Source organism: Carassius carassius, chromosome 24, assembly GCF_963082965.1.
Source record: "Carassius carassius chromosome 24, fCarCar2.1, whole genome shotgun sequence".
NCBI lineage: Eukaryota > Metazoa > Chordata > Actinopteri > Cypriniformes > Cyprinidae > Carassius > Carassius carassius.
The window spans coordinates 29,814,311-29,840,158 of NC_081778.1; the positions used below are offsets into that span (position 1 = coordinate 29,814,311).

The 25,848-nt window shown below is 35.0% G+C and overlaps 1 protein-coding gene across 6 annotated transcripts; it reads left to right on the forward strand.

The window, feature by feature from the left end:
- Positions 1-441: 441 nt before the first annotated feature.
- Positions 442-22,385, forward strand: LOC132103419 (bromodomain-containing protein 2-like). Of its 6 annotated transcripts, XM_059508509.1 has the most exons (14): positions 442-592; positions 2,644-2,923; positions 3,662-3,799; positions 4,207-4,354; positions 4,513-4,688; positions 10,069-10,195; positions 10,235-10,521; positions 12,462-12,590; positions 14,054-14,326; positions 14,537-14,781; positions 15,667-15,983; positions 16,727-16,855; positions 19,869-19,998; positions 22,110-22,385. In XM_059508509.1, the coding sequence occupies exons 1-14, from the start codon at positions 561-563 to the stop codon at positions 22,147-22,149; spliced, it is 2,451 nt and encodes an 816-aa protein (XP_059364492.1). In that variant the 5' UTR covers positions 442-560; the 3' UTR covers positions 22,150-22,385. The 6 variants fall into 6 exon arrangements, with proteins under 6 accessions (XP_059364492.1, XP_059364487.1, XP_059364489.1 ...); XM_059508504.1 differs by having other exon boundaries at positions 10,069-10,521; XM_059508506.1 differs by having other exon boundaries at positions 10,069-10,521; positions 14,054-14,314.
- The last annotated feature ends 3,463 nt before the right edge of the window (positions 22,386-25,848 follow it).

The following is a 25,848-nucleotide window of genomic DNA, read 5'->3' on the forward strand; positions in this document are numbered from 1 at the left end:
ATTGAAAAAAATCCGGTAGTGCTAGAAAAATGTTTAATTTTTTAAATGTTTAAAAGTTTAATAGGTGAATCAGAAACAGTAACAGAGAAAAAAAAAACCTTTTTATTATTTAAATAAATTTAAATAAATTTATTTAGTAATTAATACTTAATAATATAAGTAATTTAACCATGCGTGCAGTTAGTGTTGAAGCTTAATTAACATGCTAAATAAAAAAATGTTTTAAAAAAGTATTATTATTAATAATAATAGGTTAATAGGCTAACAGGTTAAACAGTTAAAGATTCCTTTTTTTTTCTTCTTTATCATCACCCCAGTCATGGGCGGTTCCTGCCTGCAGAAGGACTTGACACTAAGCCAATAAGAAACTAGTTTCAGAGGCGGAACGAATTCTGATTGGTCAGTAGCGTTCTTATATAAAAACCCAGGAGCGGAAATTGAAAGGCGCCATTTGTTCGTTGGACTGTGCGGGGGTAGGTCGATCATAATCAGTTGAATAACAATAAAACGGAGGCGAAAGCACAGGATTCCGCACCGTAAAACTACCCCGATCCATCCGAATGAATGCGGCCACCAACCCGTCTCTTGACAGGTAGTATCGGCGTGCCTTCGGAGCCTATTTACAAATCCTGTGTGTGTGTTTTATCACTAAGGATGAATAAAATGGAAGGAATCGTTTGTTTACAATTTAATTTCTCTCCTTCAATGGAAATGTAACTCATATTTAAGCTGACTTGCGTCTTTTAAACTGAGTTCCAGTTATTAATATAACAGCATGCAGCGAGCATCACTGTCTTGTGGGTCTATGCTGCATCTTTTCCAACCGCCATCTTCAGCATTTAAAGCTTTACACTGTAATAACACACACACACACACACCATGGTAACCACAGTCCCTGTCGAAATACAATAGTTACTGTAGTCATTGGTACAAACAGGCATGCAGCTATGTTATCTTGGTATTTACACTGTTGCCATATCATCTATTAAGTAATCATGTCTTTACAGTAGTAACTATACTTATTTGGTACGAACTGTATACATTGTGGTATAGTTTTAAGGAATCTTAGTGTGATGTATATGCATCTCAGTGCTTTGCATGGCTTGATTCCTGTCTGATTGTGTTTGCGCATTCAGCTCATTTGCATAAGTGCCGTGTGAATGAGCTATCTGAAGTGTTGGAGCTGTGGTTGGTGTTAAATGTGTGTGAGGGGTGGATGATTGATGTGGCTGCTGACTGTCCTGTGATGATTGGGCATGAATGCACAACGCTTGTTTACAAACAGAGAATAGGCGGGACAGACTGAATGTCATTTACTGAAGAGTCTCTTGTAGTGTGCTATGCTATGCACTGACGATTTTGTCTTGCTGTAGTGCTAATGTATAGTTTCAATGCACAGATGAATTGTCTATTGAATTAATGTGTCATTAATGTATGCCGTGCATGTGTATTCCTTGTAAACAAATAATTTTTTACACGTTTATTGTGCTCTGTTTGTATAATCCGCTGTATATGTAATCAAAGGTTTGGGGTCAGTAGCCAGTAGTCAGTAAATTAATATTTGTGTTCACACATTAAATGAAATGGTAAATAGCTTGTATATTTTTTTAATAAATGCTGTGAATAAATCACATGAATAACTTGGATTTGAATATATATTAAAATAGAAAATAGTTCCTATATTAGAGCTGCACAATTAATTGAATTTCTTATCGCAATTTTAATTATGGATTCCACAATTACGTAATAATTCAAAGCAGCAATTAATCATTCAAAATCCACTTATATTATTCTCAATGCTTAAGATAATTTTTTTTTCTTTCTACATGTTAACTTAAGGGTTTTCCATTGTTTCGATTTTAGTTTAAGTATAACTAACCATATATATATATATATATATATTTTTTTTAAATTATTATTTAAAGAAGAGACCAATCCAATGTATAGTTGGCATCCGAGGCTTAATACTACAGAAAAGCACTAAAAGTTTTTCAGTTAGTGTTTTCATCTGGTTTATTTTCATATAAAAAAACGACATTCAGATGCATCAAACAAAAGTATAAACATCAATCAGTGTAAAAAGTGATAATCATAATTAATAATCGCAATTACAATTTCAAGGGAATAATCGCCAGTTATAATTTTCCTCATAATTGTGCTGCCCTACTGTATTTTTGAATAAATGAATGTTTAGAAATATAATAAAATAGAATAAAAGTTTGGAGGATAAGGAGAAATACCTAAAAATTTAATAATTTTAAATGTAATAAATATGACTGCATATCAAACATTGCATTGTTTAGTCATACTGTAGCCTGAACAAGCCACATAATATTACATTACATATATAAAACATCCATTATCCTCAACCAGACATATCAGTTAATTTGATTGATAAACAAATATTTGGTCATTGTAATGGCATAAACCAGTAGTGTTATACTTCCATCAAGTCCCTTTCCAAAGCTATCTACTGCCTTATTAACAGATAATATACATTTTACCTTAATATATATATAAATATATATATATATATATATATATATATATATATAATTATTTAATTTTTAGGTATTTCTCCTTATCCTCCAAACTCAGCACTAAATGCTGCATGTCTTGTGTTTTGTTGATGATTTTCTGCAGCAGCTCTGTGGGTCTAGGGCTGTCTGTCATGGGTGGGATGGAGCAGAGTTCAGGCAAGCGTATTCGGAGACCCTCGCTGCTCTATGAGGGCTTTGAGAGCCCGTCTCTGCCCCACGTGCCTCCAGCCGGACTCCCTCCGCCCCCGCTGACAGACCCCAGCCGACAGGGACGCACCAATCAGCTGCAGTTCCTCTACAAGGTCTTGGTGAAAGCATTGTGGCGCCATCATTTCGCTTGGCCTTTCCATGAACCTGTGGACGCGGTCCGACTCAACTTACCTGTGAGTGAATGCTTACTTTCAGAGAATAATTCACTATAAATTGTCTAGGGTCATTCTATGTCAAATCAACTACATTTCAGAAAACTTCCCCTGGCCTGCGCAAAGTTTTGATTTTGTTAATATTTTTCTGAAGAAAGACAAGCACAAATGGCAAAGAAAGCCAAAATATTAGATATCATGGATGTATATTTAAAGGGAAATACACTACTATTTATGACAATCTTCACCTGAGATTTGGAGCCAAATTAAAAATGGTGGCAGCATCTTTGTTATTTGTACATGGATTGGTAGGTCTATTAATAAAATGTAAAAAAGACTTTAGCAATCTCTGTTGCAATATATGCCATTATAAGCACTCTTCAAGTTTTATTTTCCTAAGTTTGCATGCCGGTAACTTAAGAAGTATTAAAGATATCTTAAAGCCCTTTTAGAGTTTGGTTCTTAATAAAATTTTCTTTTGATATCTAGATTTTTAAGGCCCTATACATTTCAGTTCCAGTGATATTGGGATCTCCATATGGCTCTGAGAGTAAATTCACAACTCTAACCAACCAACCTTCATATCATTCCAAAACAGCATGGTTTTCCTTTTTCTTTGCATTGCATTGATGCACAGAATCTGTCCAAGATTGAAAATCTTCAGCATGTTGTTGGTGCAAATAGTCTGAGAGACATTCCTTTATACATATGCATGAATGATATGATCTCCTATGACACCATTTCCTGTTTTGCTTTCAGGACTACCATAAGATCATCAAACAGCCGATGGACATGGGCTCAATCAAGAAACGACTGGAGAATAACTACTACCGCAGCGCCAGCGAATGTTTGCAGGACTTCAACACCATGTTCACCAACTGTTACATCTACAATAAGGTGTGTGTTGCCATGAAAACATCCCACAGTCCTCGTTAGGCATCACCTAACGGTGAGAGCAGAAACAGTCATTTCATATAATTGCTGCATTTTTAAGCACTAAAATGAAATGTGAGAGATTCAAATGGTTGTAGTTGAGATATGGAAAACAGAAATGTTTCTTAAGCAGCAAATCAGCATATTAGAATGATTTCTGAAGATCATGTGACACTGAAGACTGGAGTAATGATGTGGAGTAATGTATTTTCATCAAATTAATGCAGCCTTGGTGAGCATATTTTTTTTTCTAAACCATTCGAACCCAGACTCTTGAATGGCAGTGTACATTTACATATCAACATCGGTCTATCAACTGATGCCGCTGTTAAAATATTCTACAAAAGTGTATTAAGTGAATTGTTTTTCAGCCTACAGATGACATTGTGTTGATGGCACAGTCTCTGGAGAAGGTCTTCTTACAGAAGGTTGCCCAGATGCCCCAGGAAGAGATTGAGTTGCCCCCTCCTACCCCTAAAGGCAGAGGAGCAAAGACCATCAAAGGACGTCGAAGCAGAGGTAAGTTACACAGTCATATAGTCTGTAGTACCAGATTTATAGCTAATTGCCAAGAACTGTCTATTCAAACAGGAAGATATCGCCTGACTGACATGTGAAGCAATCAGTCAATCAACCAGTCTGTCACTTTTGCTAAATGCATGCTTTATTTCCATCAGTAGGAGGAAGCGTTACGTTGGCTCACCAGGTTCCTGCCGTGTCGCAGTCAGCATACTCTCCTACCTCTCCCGACACGCCAGATTCACGGTTTTCCACCCCACCACAGACCCTGCTGAGCAACAGCGGCCCTCCTCCACCGCTGATGACTGCACCACCCACCCAACCCACCACAAAGGTTCATTCACACAAGCTTCAGGGCAAAACTCTGGGCTGATACTACATTTACATTAACATTTATTCATTTAGCAGACGCTTTTATCCAAAGCGACTTACAAATGAGGACAGTGGAAGCAATCAAAAACAACAAAAAGAGGAATGATATATAAGTGCTATAACAAGTCTCAGTTAGGTTAACACAGTACACGTAGCATGGGATTTTAAATAATATAATAAATAAAAAGAAAACAGATAGAATAAAAAAAAGAATAGAGCAAGCTAGTTAGAGGTCTTTACACATACACACACACACACACACATATACAATTGCATAATAAATGAAAATAAAAAAATTGAATACAAAAAGATTAGAAAGGTAGTTAGATTTTTTTAAGAATAGAATTAGAATAGTGAGTGTTAAAGTTAGAGGGTCAAATAAAGATGGAAGAGATGTGTTTCAAACGATTCTTGAAGATGGTTAAGGACTCAGCTGTCCGGATAGAGTTGGGGAGGTCATTCCACCAGGAGGGAACATTTAATTTAAAAGTCCGTAAAAGTTACTTTGTGCTTCTTTGGGATGGCACAATCAAGCGATGCTCACTTGCAGAACGCAAGCTTCTAGAGGGCACATAAGTCTGAAGTAACAAATTTAGGTAAATGGGTGCAGAGCCAGTGGTAGTTTTGTAGGCAAACATCAATGCCTTGAATTTTTTGCGAGCAGCTGTTGGAAGCCAGTGCAAATTGATAAACAGAGGTGTGACGTGTATTCTTTTTGGCTCATTAAAAATTTATCTTGCTGCCGCGTTCTGAATTAATTGTAAAGGTTTGATAGAATTGGCTGGAAGACCTGCCAAGAGGGCATTGCAATAGTCCGAACAAGAGCTTGAACAAGGAGTTGTGCAGCATGTTCCGAAAGAAAGGGCTTGATCTTCTTGATGTTGAATAAAGCAAATTTGCAGGATCGGACAGTATTAGCAATTTGGTCTGAGAAAGTCAGCTGATCACCAATCATAACTCCAAGGCTTCTAGCTGTTTTTGAAGGAGTTATGGTTGATGTGCCTAACTTGATGGTGAAATTGTGATGGAACGATGGGTTTGCTGGAATCACAAGCAGTTCTGTATTGGCAAGGTTGAGTTGAAGGTGATGGTCCATCATCCAGGAAGAAATGTCTGTTAGACAAGCTGAGATGCGAATAGCTACCGTCGGATCATCAGGATGGAATGAGAGGTAGAGTTGAGTGTCATTAGCATAGCAGTGGTATGAAAAGCCATGTTTCTGAATGACAGAACCTAATGATGCCATGTAGACAGAGAAGAGAAGTGGTCCAAGAACTGAGCCCTGAGGCACCCCAGTAGTTAGATGTTGAGACTTGGAAACCTCACCTCTCCAAGATACTTTGAAGGACCTATCTGATAGGTAAGACTCAAACCATTGAAGTGTGGTTCCTGAGATGCTATTTGCCAGTAGGGTTGATTGGAGGATCTGGTAGTTAACCGTGTAAAAAGCAGCAGACAGATCAAGCAGGATAAGAACTGAAGATTTGGATTCTGCTCTTGCCAGTCTTAGAGCTTCAACAACTGAGAGCAAGGCAGTCTCAGTTGAATGTCCACTTCTGAAGCCAGATTGGTTGCAGTCAGGAGATTGTTGTGTGTGAGAAATGTAGAGACTTGTTTGAACACAGCTCGTTCAAGTGTTTTTGCAATGAAAGGAAGAAGGGAAACTGGTCTGTAGTTCTCTAAAAGAGATGGGTTGAGGTTGGGTTTCTTAAGTAGTGGAGTTATACGTGCCTGTCTAAATGATGAGGGAAAAACACCAGTGTGGAGGGATGTGTTGATGATGTGAGTGAGTGCAGGTACAACTGCAGGAGAAATGGCTTGAAGAAGATGAGATGGAATAGGATTAAGCGGGCAAGTAGTAGGGTGATTAGAAAGAATGAGTTTTTAGACTTCTGCCTCAGAGAATGAAGAGAAGGATGTAAATAAGTGTATGTTTGCTGGTGATATGAGCTTGACTGATTGTGGTGTGGAAAATTGTGCACTAATGTGTTTAATTTTATTAATGAAAAACGTTGCAAAGTCGTCAGCTATTAGAGATGAAGCAGGAGGGGGAGGAGGAGGACAAAGAAGTGAGGAAAATGTTTTAAAAAGCATGCAAGAGTTAGATGAATTGTTAATTTAGTTATGGTAGTATGTCATTTTAGCAGAGGAGACATTAGCAGAGAAAGAAGATAGGAGTGACTGATACACAATAAGGTCAGTAGTAATTTTGGACTTGCGCCACACCCTTTCAGCAGCTCTAGGCTTAGAATGGTGTTCGCGTAGAACTAGACCCCGAAGCCGCAGCCATTTGCGCCATTTAGAATTTCAGCCGCCGCCAGCCAATAATTTCCTAGGGCAAATTGAGCCGCCATCTGATAAAGTTTGGCTGAGCCGGCTAGAATTATTTGCATCAAATAATAATTCTATCACATAGAGACATACACACACGAAATATATAAACAATACACGAGATCTATTTTCCCACTGGTTTCATAACAATTGACGACCAATTAAAATTGCTCGTTTTCCGTACAGAAGAAGCGATGCATTTTTTTCTCGCACTGAGGTGAAATGGCGGAAAGAAGCAAGCAAGGGAATTTTATATCTCACTTCTCACATACTTTCCTAATTCCTACTTACTTTTTTTTTTTTGTAACTTAGGCCTACCCAGACTTTTGTTAAATCTTCAGGGCACGGTTGCACAAACACCTGAATCAAAGATTGATGTTATGAACCAAATATTCTGGAACGGAGAGATTTATAGCACTGAACGTGATATTACTGCAGTAACAAACCACCGTTTCCACATTGCTAATTCATGACGCATGCTTCAGTGTACATTGAAGTGAAATGTGCAAAACTTTGTCCAAAATAATACTGATAACAGTGTGTGTTTATATTAAGGCGAGACACGGCAGGCAAAAACATCGTTTTTTTTTTTCTGGTCAATTTTGAGATTTTTGGATATTTGTCTTCAATAACATATCTTCTTTCAGACTTGTGGTGAAAAAAAGTCAGAAATACACATTTAGGTCTTTATTTTACTACACTTCGTCTGTTTGCGTATGTAGATTTCTCATAAATTCAACAAAAGTTTGCGTTCTTAATCAACATACTTCTCCGCGATCTCTTTTACTGTCTATGGCCGTAACCCTCTCGTCACATAGGAAGCTCTCTCTCTTCTGTACAATACTGTTGGATCCAAATATGGTCATTTCCTTTTTATCAGCAACCAATCGTGAAAGTAAAAAGACTGAATGCGCGATCTCATTGGCTGATGATAAATCTTTAAAGCCTGTTTTCTCAAAATGACCTTTCTCTCATACTCCAAGTCCGAAATCTCCACTTCAGTAGTACCTAGTTATATTATGAAGACATTTACAGAGGGATTTGTAAATATATTATTCCTAGCCTGATATATAACATTTTATTCCAAAAAACATGGCGAAAATCATTTTTTAAGGCTATTGACACAGTATATTCTGATTTACAGGATAACAAAAGTAGATATCCATAAATCCCTCTGTAATTTTTTTCCCATCAATTGTAGGCTATTTGAAAATGTTTAGTAGCATTACAGACTACAAAATAAATATGTGCATACGTTGTGAAAGTAAAATCTGGTGTTTTTTATTACATTGTATTGCATTTTGTAGAAATATAGTGTAAGCCATGCAATGCTTGGAAAGATTGAGATATAATTTATTTAGAATAACATACTGTAGACATCTGTAGACATGAAGTGGCAGCTTCAGCCATTTGCAGCTATGAAAAGTTTGGCGGCTGCAGCAGCCATTTAGGTTTTGGCTGAGCCGGCTAGCCAGCCAATAACTTCATCAGCCAGCCATTATTCTCAAAACAAATGGCTTCGGGCTGTACGTAGAACATCAGATAACCAAGGGGCAGAAGGGGTGTTACGGGCTGGCCTGGAAGATAAGGGGCAAACAGTGTCTAAACAAGATGTAAGAGTGGAGCAGAAAGTATCAGTAGCACTGATCGCGTCCAAAGATGCAAACAGTTTAGGGGAAGGAAGTGAAGATGAAACCATTGCAGATAGCCGGGAGGGTAAAAGTGTGCGTAGGTTACGTCGAGGTTAAGAGTGAGGAGGAAGTGATCCGACGTGTGCAGTGGAGTAACCAGAACATGATCAGTAGAGCAATGTCGTGTATAAATAAGGTCCAGTTGGTTGCCTGATTTGTGAGTAGCAGTAGTTGACACTCGGTTGAGATCAAAAGAGGCAAGCATGGAAATCAGCATACAGAGGTTTATCTAGATGGATGTTGAAATCTCCAAGCATAACTAGGAGAGTACCATCCTCAGAAAAGGTTGAGAGCAACACATCTAATTCATCCAAAAAATTACCCAGTGGTCCTGGGGGTCGATAGACAACTACAAAATGTATTTTAAGAGGGTAGGTAACAGTAACTGAATGAGATTCAAAGGAGCTGTTGATACCCAAAGATGGTAAAGGATTAAATTTCTATATAATAAATATATTTATAATTATATTTATAATTATAAATATATTATAATTATAAATATATTAAAATATATTAAAATAATATAATATAAATATATTAAAATTATAAATTTATTATAATTTCTATATTATAATATATTTCTATATTATAAATTTATATATATATATATATATATATATATATATATATATATATATATATATATATATACACCACCACATTTACATATACATATTCATAGTTTTTACATATATATTAAAACTTCAATCATAAACTAATTTCAACATTGATAATAAATATGAATCAGTAAATTATACTGATTTCTGAAGATAATGTAACTGAAGACTGGAGGAATGATGCTGAAAATACAGCTTTAATCACAGAAATAAATGACTTTAAAAACATATTCAAATAGAAAACATATATTTTAAATTGTAATAATATTTCACAGTATTAATGTTTTTACTGTATTTAAAAAAAAAATTCTCACTTCAAATTTGCAAAATGTTGGGTTGTTGTGTATGCAATTAAAAAATTATATATTGTATATATAATAATAACCTTATGTATTATTTATTTGAACTAACTAGTAATTATAATAAATCAACTATTATTTTATATAGTCAAATGATCAGTATTTAGTGTACTTACAGACTATACTAAATACACCATAGATTTAGGTTATGATACTTGTGTGGTGTATTCCAAGTCTTCCGAAGCATTTCGATGGAAACGCAGACGGAAGTTTAATTGATTATTCACTGAAAATGTTTCCATCTGCCATTGCTTTTAAACATTTTTGGCTGCTGGTAGGTTCAGTTGAGTGTGTAGTTATTACTTGCACTAAATGAAAGCCTTATGTGTGTGTTCTTTCTTCAGAAGAAGGGTGTGAAGCGTAAAGCTGACACCACCACTCCCACCACACTCGGCTTCCCCGTGACCGCAGCTGCTCGGATGGGAGGCATGGGAAAAGGTCACGGATCGGCTGGAGAGATGCCCCACTCTCTGTCCTCCATGCCCATGAATTGTTCACCAAATATGGCCGTGAACGACCCCACACACCTCCAGCCCGTCCTAGGGCGACCGCTGTCCCGTCGTCCAATTAAACCTCCATGTAAGGACCTGCCCGACTCAGTGCGGCCCCATCAGCCCTCACGGCGGGGGAAACTAAGCAAGCAGCTTCGCTACAGCAGTGGCGTACTTAAAGAACTGCTGTGCAAAAAACACGCGGCGTACGCCTGGCCCTTCTACAAACCCGTGGACACGTCGACACTGGGCCTCCACGACTACCACGACATCATCAAACATCCCATGGATCTCAGCACCATCAAGGTGACTTGCATGAATTACACATATACACAGTATGTTTGGATGGCCGTGTATACATGCTTCCACTGCAGAGTTTTGGCTCTGTAAAAGTTCTGGGTAGCATTTACCGTATTTTTCGGACTATAAGTCGCACCTGAGTATAAGTCGCATCAGTCCAAAAATACGTCATGACGAGGAAAAAAACATATATACAGGGGTGTGATTCTTCCGGAAAAATCCGGAAATCCAGCTTTTCCGACCTGAAAATGATGCTCTCGTAATCAAGCAAAAAAAAAAAAACACGGGGTGTAGGCGTGTAGGCGGTTGCGATGGGTCGGGTATTGGTAAACATAATGATCGCTCACCGCTGTCAACGTATTTTGTGCCTTTGAATCATGTCGTCATGTCACTCCGCAAGCACTCCAATAATTTGTCACGATTGAAGTTCAAAGTGTACGTGCTCCGTTCTGAATGCGCACAACACCCAACCATCTACTCACGTGAACAGCTTCAGTTGACTGACGAAGACCGTGAACACGGGTGATCCATGTAAGCAAATCCAATATATTGTCTTTTATTTTTATATGCAGGTCTAGTAAAATTTGACCAATCAATTGATCACTTTTGTCATGATTCCATAACATTAATGTTAAACGATTCTGGGCTAACTTAGCAAAGTAACGCCATGTTGGTTATTGCTTACTTCTAGCTAGATAGTTTAGCAGCTTCTACAAGGCTCGAAATTTCCAACATTTTTGTCGCATATGCTCCTGAAATTTAATCTGTGCGACCTAAAAATATATTTGGGAGTAACGTTATATGCACGGAGCATATGAGCATATCTGTCCACTAATGACTTGTCCGATTTGCGAACTAATGACTCCTTTGAACTGATTCACTTTAATCTGATCTGGTTCGAGTTTCCCGATAACAATCTTAGTTCTGAAGAGCGCTCTCAACGTGCAAGGTTATAAACGCTCGCCGCAATTCCACATGCTTTTCCTAAAAACTTTACTTGACATGAACGCGTTCTACGTGCTACTTAAGAGTCGCTGTCCATTCGCGAAATTCGTGCTGAAGTATAACCTATGGAATCGTATTCTGAATGTTCAACCTAATAATCGTCTTCTGTTGTGAATTAGCAATCATAGAAGTCTATAATAAAGCACTGACAAAATGGCTGAACAAAAACACAAGAAAAGATACCTTTCAAAAATATAGATGTAAAGGACACCATAGAAATAAGGACATCTGGGAGGACAAGAAATGCCCAATAAATGGCTAGTTTTCGTGCACGTCAGCAGCAAGTTATTGACAGATTTTTTTGGATTTCATCCCTATTTTGCCCAGTCTTTGAAGCATATTTCCCACATTACTCCTTTTATGATTTTTTTTTGTTCCATCATTTAATTTAGATGTGTATTTAAATTTTTCTTCCCTTTTTTAATTATTTAATTTATAAATTCATTAAAACAAAAAACAAGTATAATATTTTTTATTAATTTATTATTATACTATATAAATTATGTCACTGTGTGTGGGGGTGGGGGGTAAGTGCACCGTATAGTTTCCTGCATAGATTCCTGCTTTTTTGTCCTTTGTCAATCACACCTATGTATATAAGTCGCAATGGACTATAAGTCGCATTTATTTAGAACCAAGAACCAAGAGAAAACATTTCTGTTTACAGCCACGAGAGGGCGCTCTGTGTTCAGTGTAGACTACAGGAGCACGGAGCAGTATCTCTGGCAGCGTAGAGCGCCCTCTCGTGGCTGTAGACGGTACTTTTTTCTCTTGGTTCATTTCTCTCGGTTCATGTCAAATCAATTTTGATAAATAGGTCGCACCTGACTATAAGTCGCAGGACCAGCCAAACTATGAAAAAAAGTGCAACTTATAGTCCGGAAAATACGGTAAGCAGTCTGAGGTGATGTAATATTCGACCTATGTATTGTGTTCCTCAGAGGAAGATGGATGAGCGTGAGTACAGAGATGCCCAGCAGTTCAGCGCTGATGTCAGACTCATGTTCTCCAACTGCTATAAGTACAACCCACCTGATCACGATGTGGTCACCATGGCACGAAAACTGCAGGTACATGAACTCAACTGCCTCTGCTGTTTTGTATGAAGATGCATCAGTATAAAGATGCTTAATTCTGCTTCAGTGCAAAATCGTAATGATGCTAAAATAGGCTTGTGTTTTTGTGCAAAGTGTTGCTATGTAGTAATTGTTTGATTTGGCTGATAGTTTGATTGGTTTATATATTAATGTAATTTTTTTGCTTTTACTATCAGCCTAGTCAAACCGAGAGCCGTTAAACATTTTTAAAATACAATTTGAAATCATTTCAAAACATTTCTTTAACTATTCATTAGATATTTTAAATATTCTCATTCAGCTTATTTTATTTGAAAATGAGGCCCGATAACTGAAAGTGATTCAGATTAATTATACTACAGTAAAATAAATATTAAAATGTATGTGTGTGTGTGTATATATATATATATATATATATATATATATATATACACTACAGACCAAAAGTTTGGAAACATTACTATTTTTAATGTTTTTGAAAGAAGTTTCTTCTGCTCCTCAAGCCTGCATTTATTTGATCAAAAATACAGAAAAAAACAGTAATATTGTGAAATATTATTACAACTTAAAATAATAGTTTTCTATTTGAATATACTTTAAAAAAATAATTTACTTCTGTGATGCAAAGCTGAATTTTCAGTATCATTACTCCAGCCTTCAGTGTCACATGTAACATCCAGTCTATCACATGATCATTTAGAAATCATTCTAATATTCTGATTTATTATGAGTGTTGGAAACAGTTCTGCTGTCTAATATATTTGATGAATAAAAGGTTACAAAGAACTGCATTTATTAAAAAAAAAAAAAAAAATCTAATAATATATATTCTAATAATATATTTTCTTTACTATCACTTTTTATTAATTTAACACATCCTTGCTGAATAAAAGTATTGATTTTATTAAAAAAAGAAAAAAAATGACTGACACCAAATTACTGACCAGTAGTGTATATTGTTATTACAAAATATTTATATTTTAAAAACGTAGCTTCTTTTTTTTACTTTTTATTCATCAAAGTATCCTAAAAAAGTACCACATGTTCTGAAAAAATATTAAGCAGCAGAACTGTTTCCAACTTTGATAATGAATCATCATATTAGAATGATTTCTAAAGAATCATATGATAATGATCCTAAAAATTCAGCTTTGCATCACAGAAATAAATGATAATTTAAAGTATAATAAATTTAAAAACAATTATTTTAAATTGTAATAATATATCACAATATTAAATTTTTTGTGTATTTTTGATGAAATAAATGCAGGCTGTACTGTGTATATACAATATATATATAAATATAATAAATAAATATTTGGAACCTTTTTTTGCATGATTAAAATTTTTTTTTTGTGCAGTGATTCTAAGTTGCTTATTTTTGTTAGAGATTTTGCTAGGATTGTCCTTTTACAGATGTAATATTTTTTTATATTCTTCCCTTTCTTTTTCCTCAGGACGTGTTTGAGTTCCGCTTCGCAAAAATGCCTGACGAGGTTTCGGAGAAGGAGGAATTGTCTCCCATGCCATTAGGACGGAACATGGGCATGCTGGGAATGCACCACTCCTCCTCTTCATCGTCCTCTTCCTCTTCGTCGTCCTCTTCCTCCTCGTCGGAGAGCGAGCCGAGCAGTGACAGTGAGCCGAGCAGCGACAGCAGCCCGAGCTCAGACAGCGAGGAGGAGAGAGCTCAACGCCTGGCCCAGCTGCAGGACCAGGTGTGTACTCAGGTACACAGACCTTCCTGTTACTCTCTACTTCATACATGCACTTCACTCAGCATGAGATCAAAGTCCTCTTTGACAAAACTCTTTCTTCTTATGTGCTTCATCCATTCATTCATCCTTATAATAACTTGCATGTTAATCTAAAGGAGAAGTGTCATGACTTTGACTGTCATAACTCGATATTTTAGCATGTAGTCTGTGTCTGTGCTTTAGCTCAGAGCGGTACATGAGCAGCTGGCAGCCCTCTCCTCCGGCCCGATCGTCAAACCTAAAAGGAAACGAGAGAAAAAGAAGGACAAGAAGAAGAAAAAGAAGCCAGAGAAACACAGAGGAAGTCGAAGTTTGATGAGTGATGAGCGGGACAAACCTTTCAAACTGCCTAAAAGCAAATCCAGCCATGCTTCCCTGTCATCTACACAGAGCAAGAAAGGCCCTGTGAAAAAAAGCAGCAAGAACAAGTTTGTATTTTTCTCATCACTTCCTCTTACTGTAGATCTGGAGTAGAGTGGAGATATGGATGGGAATTGATTATTCTGCTCAGATAGTTTGTGCAAACTAGTTTTGTTTCTGTTAACTAAAACTAAAACCAATAAAAAATCATTTTCCCGTAGTTTAAATAAATTTGAAATGCAATAAGAAATTAATATTATATTCATTTGTTTAAAGAAATGAGAAATTTTGGCTTGACAACTTACTGAAATAAAAACGTTGTTTGAAGTACAATAATTATTAATAAAGAAACAAAACTAAATTGAAGCTACAGTATATAGAATGTTAAAATGAATGTGTTAAGAGTAATGACAAATGCACATAACAAAATCAATATAATTCAAATGAACTATTTTTATAGGTCTATATATATATATATATATATTATGTATGTATGTATATGTATTTTGTTATGTATTATTGTTTTGATTAAAAATAAATAATAATCCATTTGTAATAATTGCAATAATTAATAATGATACATTCATAATTAATTTGAAGAAAAATACATTCTTTAAATACATTATGATTTAATACATGTATTATCTAAAACAGATTTCATTTTTAAAGTACCGTTTATTGCAACAAAAATATTTTAGCTACATGTTATGAAAAACCAGTTCTGATCAATTCAGTTGTTGGAATCTTAATTCAATTCAATAACAGTAGACTGCTTCAGATCAATAACCCAGATAGTGAAGAACCAGAACAGCATTTAGTTCAAGATCTAAACCGCAAACTAAAATGTTCTCATAAGAAGCAGCGAATCTTCAAATCCAGCTCAGATCTTTAGCCAGCAGCTTCACCCTCCCTCTGTTCAGAATTACAAGTCTGTTTATTTGATTTACTGGCAGGAACGCAAAGAAATCCTCCTCCTCTCTTTTCTCCGCGGCTGCTGCCGTCTGCTTGCCGCACTACGACTCTGAGGAGGAAGAGGACGGTCTTCCCATGAGTTATGACGACAAGCGGCAGCTCAGCCTGGACATCAACAAGCTGCCCGGGGAGAAGCTGGGCCGTGTGGTGCACATCATCCAGTCACGGGAGCCCTCGCTCCGCGACACCAACCCCGAGGAGATCGAAATCGATTTTGAAACGCTGAAGCCATCCACACTCCGTGAGCTGGAGCGATATGTGATGACCTGCCTGCGCAAGAAGCCCCGCAAACCATATGGTGAGCTGAGATCGAACGCTTGTTACCTGTGACATCCTGAGTTAGGATAGATGAGAAATCAGTTTTTCATATGCATCATAATTTGCAACTGGTTGCCAACTCAAACTTGATTTCAAAATGAGTTATTAGTGGTTTAAGCCAAAAAAAAAAATATTATTATTATTTTTAATTTTTTGAATCATTTAATTCATCCTTAAGTTACATACTTAAAAATTTGTCTCTGGTCTTATTGTGCATATTATTATTTTTTTTTACATTTTTATTAATGTTTTATTTATATGACATGTTTTTCATATGACATGATTTTAAAGTTAATCTTTTAATTACAGTGATTTTGTTTTATGTATTCAGATTTGTTAAATCTTATCATATTTTAATAAATAAAATTCGATTTTTTTATATATATATATTTGGTATAGCACTTGTGTATCATTGCTCTCTTGTTGATTTTGATTGCTTCCACTGTCCTCATTTGTAAGTCGCTTTAGATAAAAGTGTCTGCTAAATGAATAAATGTAAATGTAATGAAAAGGTAAAATAAATACACATTTAATACACATTTTACTTCATCTTTAAATGAAATAGTTTGATATCATATAAATCATCGTTATATTGGTCAGTGGCCGCTCTGCTCGCTAAAATATCAGCATTTACCATCCATAAAAAAAATCTTTATTTGTTGACCTCTAGTATGTTTTAGCTGGAACTTTTTGTTGTGTGATGGAGATGTGTCCTGTGTGCAGTGGTGAAGAAGGGAGGAGGTGGGAAGAGCCGAGAGGAACTGGCTCTGGAGAAGAAGAGGGAGCTGGAGAGGAGGTTACAGGATGTGAGCGGACAGCTGAACTCTGTCAAGAAACCCCAGAAACCCAAAGGTACTGTAGGGCTGATAGCAGCTTCTGAAGTTCTCTAGCTGCTCCATTATGTCTCGGTGTGTGGGACTCATTAATAACTCCAGTCTGATGGTCTGGTGTAATCGAGCTTCAGGCCAGTGTTGCCCTTTATAGGGTCAGTTGAATGTGTGTGTGTATAGAGGTGATGTGGAACAAGCAGACAAGAACAGAGCGAACCTAGGTGAACAAGATGAAAGAAAAAAACAGCAACTGACATGCCGCAAGATGTAGTTCAATAGATACTTGGGGCTGCATGAATAATCAAAGTCAAAACAAAATTGTGATGATTATGACTTAATGATTATGGTGTTTTCAGTATCTTAGAGCGGATTGGTTCACGAATAATGCCACTCCACACAAAACATAACATTTGCCAACCATCTTCCCTTGTAATAAGAAGTGCTTATAAACCAGCTGTTGTCATCAGAAGAAAGAGTTTAACATTTGAAAATAAAGAAATTAAGCCATACATATTAGTTTTGCAATGTTACAGCTGTATTGTAAAAGAAAATAAATTATAATTGTTATCATTAGTAGTAGTAGTAAATAAATTATTTAAAAACAATGAATATTGCAGTTGTATTAAATTGAAAAACAATTCTAGAAAATATGAAAAGTATTTCACAGTAGTAATGAGACTTTTGTTATTTTATTGCAATGGTAATATTTCTTATTTTGTTGAATAATTAATCTGACAATTAAAAAAACAAGCAAATATTTCAACAATTAATATTTCATTTGTATTAAAAATAAAAAAGAACATTATAATAATATTTACATTATCTTAATAATAATGGAAATAAAAATATTACAATTGTAATATTGTTTATATGTTTAATTTATTTGATAATAATTAGGGGTGCACCGAAATTTCGGCCGCCGAAAATTTTCGGCCGAAATGGCATTATCGGTTTTGGGCCGAAATAAAAAAAACAACCGAAAACTTAAACCGAAAATGAATGCCACCCGCCCCTCCCATCCGTGAGCAAGTGCTTAGGTTTCACTCACGGTCGAGCTGTTATCACGCGTCTGCCTATCAAAGATTAAGCATGTCAAAGGGCTGTCACAATCAAAAAAAGCTTGTCACAAAAGCTGCACAATCGATCGGACCAACCAACACAAGTTTCGAAAACGAAAACAGGGAATCGATTTTAACGGCCTTCTCTCGGAGCGCGTCCAGCTCGTCACTATACGCTCGCAGCGAACGCGCGTCACACAGCAACTGCAGGTTCTGACACACACACACACACACACACACACAGACACACACACACACAGAGCCTATTAGTGCATAATATCAATGTAGCCTTCAGTAATGTTTTTCATTGATGTTATGGCAGTCCACACTTGTGCGCGTCTCAAGCGCCCTCTTTACGTTCGCCCTAATGCCCGTTTAGTTGTCGGTGGATTTGCCTATATTTGGCGTTGAAAAACGGATCAACGCCAAATATAGGCAATTTACTAACGATTCAATGAACACTTTGCCTATGTCTCAAAAATCGAACAGGATTTTTTTTTTCACAAAAGTGACAGCCCTATACGAGAGGACACCTAAGTTGCAATATGTAACATTTGTTCTGCAAAAATCTCCAAAATTGTGGATTTTTTTGCACAATTTTTAAAAAACGATTTTATTTGATGGAACATAAAACTTGAAGAATAATTATTATTTATATTTATTGTAAAAATATTTTGTGTTTTGTTATGTAACTGTTAATAAAAGTTTGATTATTATATTGTGATTTCGGCCAAGTGCATCCTAAATTTTTGGTTTCGGTTTCGGCGCAGAATTTTCATTTCGGTGCATCACTAATAATAATAGTAATTATATATGTATGTATGTATATATATATATATATATATATATATATAATGGCTTTTAATCCATCTCTGTTTGCTTTAAGATCATCTGTTTGCTTAAAAGCTGACAAAATGTAGTTTTAGCAGATATATACATTTAAAATGTACAGCATTTTCTCTCAGGAAAACAGACTACAAATATGAACTATGAATTATTTTCACATGTGCAGACCAACTGTATAAGTTATACTGTACAACTAAGCATCTCTCGGGGAACTCCTTCAAGACTGTTGGAAGACCATTTCAGGTGACTACCACTTGAAGCTCATCAAGAGAATGCCAAGAGTGTGCAAAGCAGTAATCAAAGCAAAAGGTGGCTACTTTGAAGAACCTACAATATGACATATTTTCAGTTGTTTCACACTTTTTTGTTATGTATATAATTCCATATATAATTCCACATGTGTTAATTCATAGTTTTGATGCCTTCAGTGTGAATCTACAATTTTCATAGTCATGAAAATAAAGAAAACTCTTTGAATGAGAAGGTGTGTCCAAACTTTTGGTCTGTACTGTATATCTATAGATATATAGATAGATAGATATCTATAGAGATATATATATATATATATATAAATAAACATTCTTGTCTTGCCTCTCAACAACTTTTAAAATATTGGCTGTAATTTAGTGACTCCATACGCTGATTCCAACTTTAACTTACCTGATAATGACCTAATTCAATGAGGTTAATCCATATACATATTGTTATGTATATAATTCCATATATAATTCCACATGTGTTAATTCATAGTTTTGATGCCTTCAGTGTGACTCTACAATTTTCATAGTCATGAAAATAAAGAAAACTCTGTGAATGAGAAGGTGTGTCCAAACTTTTGGTCTGTACTGTATATTGTAGAAATCCTGTAGGGATTTATATACAATTATAATGTAAATCATGTAGGGAGTCAATCATTTATATTTATATATGTATATCCATTGTATTCAAAGCTATTATAAACGTATGTGAAAAGTATCAATTTAGAAAAAAAGACATATTTAGTGTTTGAGGACAAGTTATGTGTTCATAGTAATTTGCCATGTAAATCAAGTCAACAGCAAAACTCTGCTGGGATAAACCCACAAAACCAATTTCTTTATGAGTGTAAAGCGGTTTGTGTTTCTCTTTCAGTGGAGAAGCCGAGCGGCGCAGAGCTTCACACCATAACCTCACGTCTCAGCGCCAGCAGCTCCAGCTCAGACTCCTCCTCATCCTCATCCTCATCCTCTTCCTCATCTGACACCAGTGACTCGGACTCCAGGTGAAGAGGACTCTGGGAAGGCACAGGAAGTGGGCTCTCTGCAGCACACTGAATTCTGGGATGCAGACACGTTGTCTCCCGTGCCTCTTGAATCCAGGACCTATGTTTACTATAGTGTAAAAAAAAAAATGTACATACTATGAAGGATTTTTTTTCTTTTATAAAGAAGACTTTTACCAGAATGCCCATAATGGGAAAGAGTGCGTAATCATAACTACTTTTCTTAGTTGATGAAATAGCTTGTTGTTTTGTTCTGCTTCCATTTTGACCATTTAGAAACATTTCTTACTACTTTTTGCATTGCTTTAAAGATCAGGGCCAGTATTTCGATCTCTCTGAGTGACCAAAACTTGCCTGAAAATTTCTAAAGGACCTTTAAGGGGGAACGAAAGGACAGAAATAAGAACAACTTTGCATTTGCATTGGCTTTAAAACGTTTATTTGTCTGCGCCGTGATGCACTGGACTGTTTTGGGATTTGTTTTGTACACATGATATATTCGGAGTTGTTCAAAAACTTTCCATTCGTGAAATGAAACTAGTTTGATTTTGATATTGCTTTGAACTGTAAAAAATGTATTTCATTTAATTTTTTTACATGATGGAATCAATGTCAAATGAAACTCATAAATCTGTCTGAATAGGCATCTGTAAAAATGTAGTAAATATATTCATTGAATAGAACAGCCATAAGGCCTCACTGGACTGGAGGAGATTGTTCATGAGCTCTAGAGAAAAGTTATTAAAAGAATTAGCTGTTTAAGTTGAATGTTAACTTGAGAGATCTGGTTTGTAGAGGAGAATAGAGGCATCACATTTAAGCAATAGACAGTCATTTATTTCTTGTATATATGGAGTCCTTATACCATGTTTTTGCTTCTGCTGCTTTCTCGTTTGTATTTATTTGCATTGCTCTAACCTTTCTTTTCTAGAATATTCTTATATATAAGACACAGGGCAGATCATTGTGACCCAATATTCCTTCTCTGCAGTATAATTAAGAGTTTATGCGTTCCAGATTATACATTGTTTTTTTATTTGGATGGAAATACAAATACAACAAGTGAACGGTGTGAAGGGGTGTTTCAGTATTTTATTATTTATTATTGGTACAACTCAGCAGCCTTGCAAAACAGGTAATGCTAGGGAGAACGGTGTGGGTGTTAAAATAGTGTGTACAAGCAATCTGTCACTGCGAGAAAAAAAAAAAAAAAGATAGAGCACGAGTGCTTTCGGTTTAGCTCAAGGGCATGAAGAAGTTCTGACTGCTGGTATTTTATGAACGCAAGGTTCCCAAAGTCTCAGAAAACATTTTAATATCAGGATTATTTGGGGAAATTTATGCTGTGAAATATCTCTGTGGCAATTTACATGAATCCAACCGTCAACTATCCTACTAAATTGAATGAAAATCACTTCGAAACAAGCTGCTGTCAACCAAATCGTTTAATGTTTGAAAATGAAGTTCGTGCCTGAAATATTAGTATTATGATTTCACAGCTCTTCAATAAAATTATTTGTATTATAAATATATAAAAATATTATTCCTTTATTATAAATGTATTATATATATATATATATGATTTATGATTTATATAAAATAAAGAAACGATCATAATAATACACATTTTTATTATACAAATTGCAGATTATATAATCTGCAAATTGTATAATTTTAAATATTATATTAATATAATATTATATAAGATATTAAAATGCCATTTGAATGCCATTGAATTTTTGTTCAATACACAATGGTTATAGAAAAAAAATGCAGTGGTTTCATGCAACACAAAAGATGTGGAACCTGATTAGCTGGTGGAATTCATTGTTCTAGTTCCTATCAGGCATGAGGAAACTGTTTCGTGCTCAATAATGACTAGAGGAGGAAGTAAACGCTATGTTCGGCTGATGGCTCTGACATGTTGTGCTTGTTCTCTCTGTTTTGCACACGTGATGTTTTATGAGTTTTTCAAGAGCTCAAGGTAATGATTTTATCTGCTTAAAAACTATCTTTTAAACCTCCTGAACTCAAATTTGAGGTTGTTTCTGCTGGCATTGTGTTTGTAATCCTGCATGTTGATGGTTCAACAGAAGGTTTTTCTCCCTCAGGTGTCAAGGGTTTATTGCGTCAGCTGACATACCGTCATAGAGATGATGGCCGCTGGTTTTGAGCTGGAGTTTGACGGTGAGGAGCTCTGGCACGTCGAGACTAATGATTACACAGCAAAGCAACGTTTGAACGCAGGTGACTGGACCCTCGACCGCAATCTTCCTTCTGTAGCACACTACTCCATTGGCAGCTGCTTCTACAATATTCCTCGCTGCATCACAGGAGAGAAAAATCCCACCGAATCAATGGGTAACCTCCATATGAATAGAAAAACTAATGATTGAAATCATGATTCAGTTATTTCATTTATTAGTCTCTCTCTCTCTCTCTCTCTCTCTCTCTATATATATATATATATGTATGTATGTATATGCAATGTTTCTTTTTAATGAAGCCTGTCAAAATATGTTTGTCTTTTATCTCAAAATCAAGTGAAAATGAATCCTTCCTTGAATTTCTATAACATTTAAGCACATTTTAAAATTCTCATTACTTTAATACAAAATATATTTTAGTTACTATTCCCTGGAAATAAAAACTAACTAAAACTGAAACTATTATAAATAACCCAAAATAGTAATATTTCAAATAAACAACTAATAAAAATGAAAAAACAAAACACAATGACAAGAAAAAAAAAATTGAGAGTTCAAAAAATTAAAGCCAATTCAGATTTTTTATAAAAACAATTTATTATATTATATAATTAATCCTAAAATAATAAACTGCTCAGTTGTCATTAAAATCATGCCTTTTTTCAGTAAATTTTATTATATTAGTCAAATTTTTATTATTTTGTTTTATTCAATCTTTTAAATATATGATAGTATTTGTTGTAGTGCCTTCTAATAAGTATTACAGTATTACATTAAAGTGCCCAGATTCATTAAAGTAATGAGAACTGAAGGACAAGTGCTCAGTTGCAGATTTATTATCATTCAGTTTGTTAAAATAAATAAAGCTGAAATAAAAATTACATTTAAAATAAGATTAAAAACTAAAACTAAAAATGAAAAAAAAAAAAAAAAAAAACGAATACAAGTGACAAAAGCACATACAGTAACAAATTTAAAACTGAAAAAGTGAAAGTGAAGAAATAAAAGCCAATTCAAAATAGTCATAAAAGCTATAACAGTGTACAAATACTAAAATAATACAGCTACAGTTGTCATTTAAAATTGTGACACATTTAAAAACATTTTATCTTAAATATAAGTTGTTGTTGTTTTTTTGAGTATGTGTAATTTCCTCTTTTCAGAACAAGTTGCTTCAGCCAGTAAGTCAACCATTATTTCCTGTCTGCCATTGGTTGGACAAACAGATAGTCCCGCCCTAAACTTGCAGCATTAGTTGAGTCAGTGTGTTGTATTTAATGAAAAAGTTAGTTTATTTATTATTAAAGATTAATTATTGCTTCATCAGTATTCAGTAAAATATACATATTTTATAGATGCACAATAATACACAGTTTTACTTACATGTAAGACAGTTTAGTGAAGAAAAAGGATACTAGAACGCATATTGTTTATCATCATTATTATTAGCATCTTAATTAAATAGTTTATTTTCACATTTCTGTGTGAGGGAACAAAAGAATTGAATATATTTTTAAAATTATTTTATACTTTATTATATATATATATATATATATATATATATATATATATATATATATATATATATATATATATATATATATATATATTTTTTTTTTTTTTTGCTAACAGAAAATAAAGAGACCCAATTGTAGGAAAAATTTATTTAAATGATATTCAATCAAGATTTGTACTATTTATTTATTGGTAAATATTAATTATTGCTTCAGTTTTCAGATTTTATAAGTGTAGAATAGTGCTTAATCTCACATAAGTCCGTTTTGTGAGGCAAAGGATAGTACAGTGTATGTTGCTGAATGAAGATCTCATCCTTTTTTATTTCTACCATTCATTTCTGTGAAATATTTCAGATGTTTGGATGGCTGTTTAATGTTGGTGATGTGCTGCTGTCTGTGTCCCACAGAGGTGGAGGTGCCAGAGGACTCTCAGGAGGTTGAGATGGTGGTGCTTGTGATCGGAATTCTTGTGGGATTTCTGGGATTTGTGCTGGGAATCGTTATAGTCGTAATGAGCAAGCTGGAGCTGCGGGCTGAATGATCACGAACTCCCAAACAGCCTTCTGTTTTCTTCTGCCACAAACACTCTAAATCATCTGCTTATTCTGATTTTAAAATTAATAAATGTAACTATTTATTTAACATTAGAGTCTTTTATTATTTGTTAATATATTTACTTGTTTATCTATGTTTTATCTTATTTTATTACATTATTTTATATAGTTATCTATTAGACCTGTTTGTATTGTTTGGATATCTCTCTTGGATAGCTAATTTTTAAACATGTTTTCTATATACATTTAGATTAGGGAAAGCTAATATAAAATATTATTTAATAAATCGCCAGTTTATGGAATCGGTTTATCATCCGGGACATGACAAAAATAACAACATCCACCCATACAATAGCGTATAAATTGAATGTAACTGAGAGAATTATTTCTAGTTGATGACCCATTTGAAGTCTTACTCCTTTCTATAACAACTTTATATCATCACTGATGTGCAGACAGTTTCACTTATTGTGGTGCTTCAGTTATGCTGATGCATATTCGTCCTTCAGTTCAGATTGCCGTTATGAACTAAGTAGATCAGGTAATTAATTCATTTACAGTTTGGGCTCTGACAGCAGCAGATAAGCATTCATGTGGGGAGAGCAAAGCTTAATTGCATTAATTAAATGAGGGCTGGATAATCCACCTAGACTAGTGTTCAAGTGCGCAAAAACTAAAACTTAACAGTAGACTCGAGTGGAGAAGAGTCTCGGCAGAAATTATGAGAAGGGTATTCCTGCACAACCAGAGGCTGCAATTTCAGAACCGCAACTTTAGGACCCTAGTTTTTTTTTTGTGACAGCGCCACCTACCGTACTGGATCAACACTAATTAAAGATGGACGACGTGGACCGCAATCAGATGGTGAGTACCGATATTTAATGAAGTTTTATTTTATAACGTTTAAACGGTGCGAAGTTTACATAGTGAGAACTGCTAACTATGAATTAATAATTAATTCCCACCAAATAAAGAATTTGTGAGCTAGTTTTATTAATTACTATGACGTTAATTTAGTGCCATGATTTCATAAATCCTTGTTGAGTTTTAATGACGAAGTATTATAAGTGAATATAGCCTGCACATTAATTAAACTTATCAGATGACAAGAGCATGGTTGATGTAAGGTTTATAAAATTTACCTGCAGCTTAATGTATTAGTGTGAATACTGGCTTAATAGTCGTTGTTTTACAACCCGAATTCCGGAAAAGTTGGGACGTTTTTTAAATTTTAATAAAATGAAAACTAAAAGACTTTCAAATCACATGAGCCAATATTTTATTCAAAATAGAACATAGATAACATAGCAAATGTTTAAACTGAGAAAGTTTACAATTTTATGCACAAAATGAGCTCATTTCAATTTTGATTTCTGCTACAGGTCTCAAAATAGTTGGGACGGGGCATGTTTACCATGGTGTAGCATCTCCTTTTCTTTTCAAAACAGTTTGAAGACGTCTGGGCATTGAGGCTATGAGTTGCTGGAGTTTTGCTGTTGGAATTTGGTCCAATTCTTGCCTTTGCCTCTGCTGAAGAGTTCGTGGTCGTCTTTGACGTATTTTTCGTTTAAT

Coding starts and splice junctions, on each gene's coding strand:
- LOC132103419 (XM_059508504.1), top strand. CDS start 561: ATGAATGCGGCCACCAACCCGTCTCTTGACAG. Junction 593..2,643: donor ACCAACCCGTCTCTTGACAG/GTAGTATCGGCG, acceptor GATTTTCTGCAG/CAGCTCTGTGGGTCTAGGGC. Junction 19,999..22,109: donor ACCAGTGACTCGGACTCCAG/GTGAAGAGGACT, acceptor TTTCTCCCTCAG/GTGTCAAGGGTTTATTGCGT.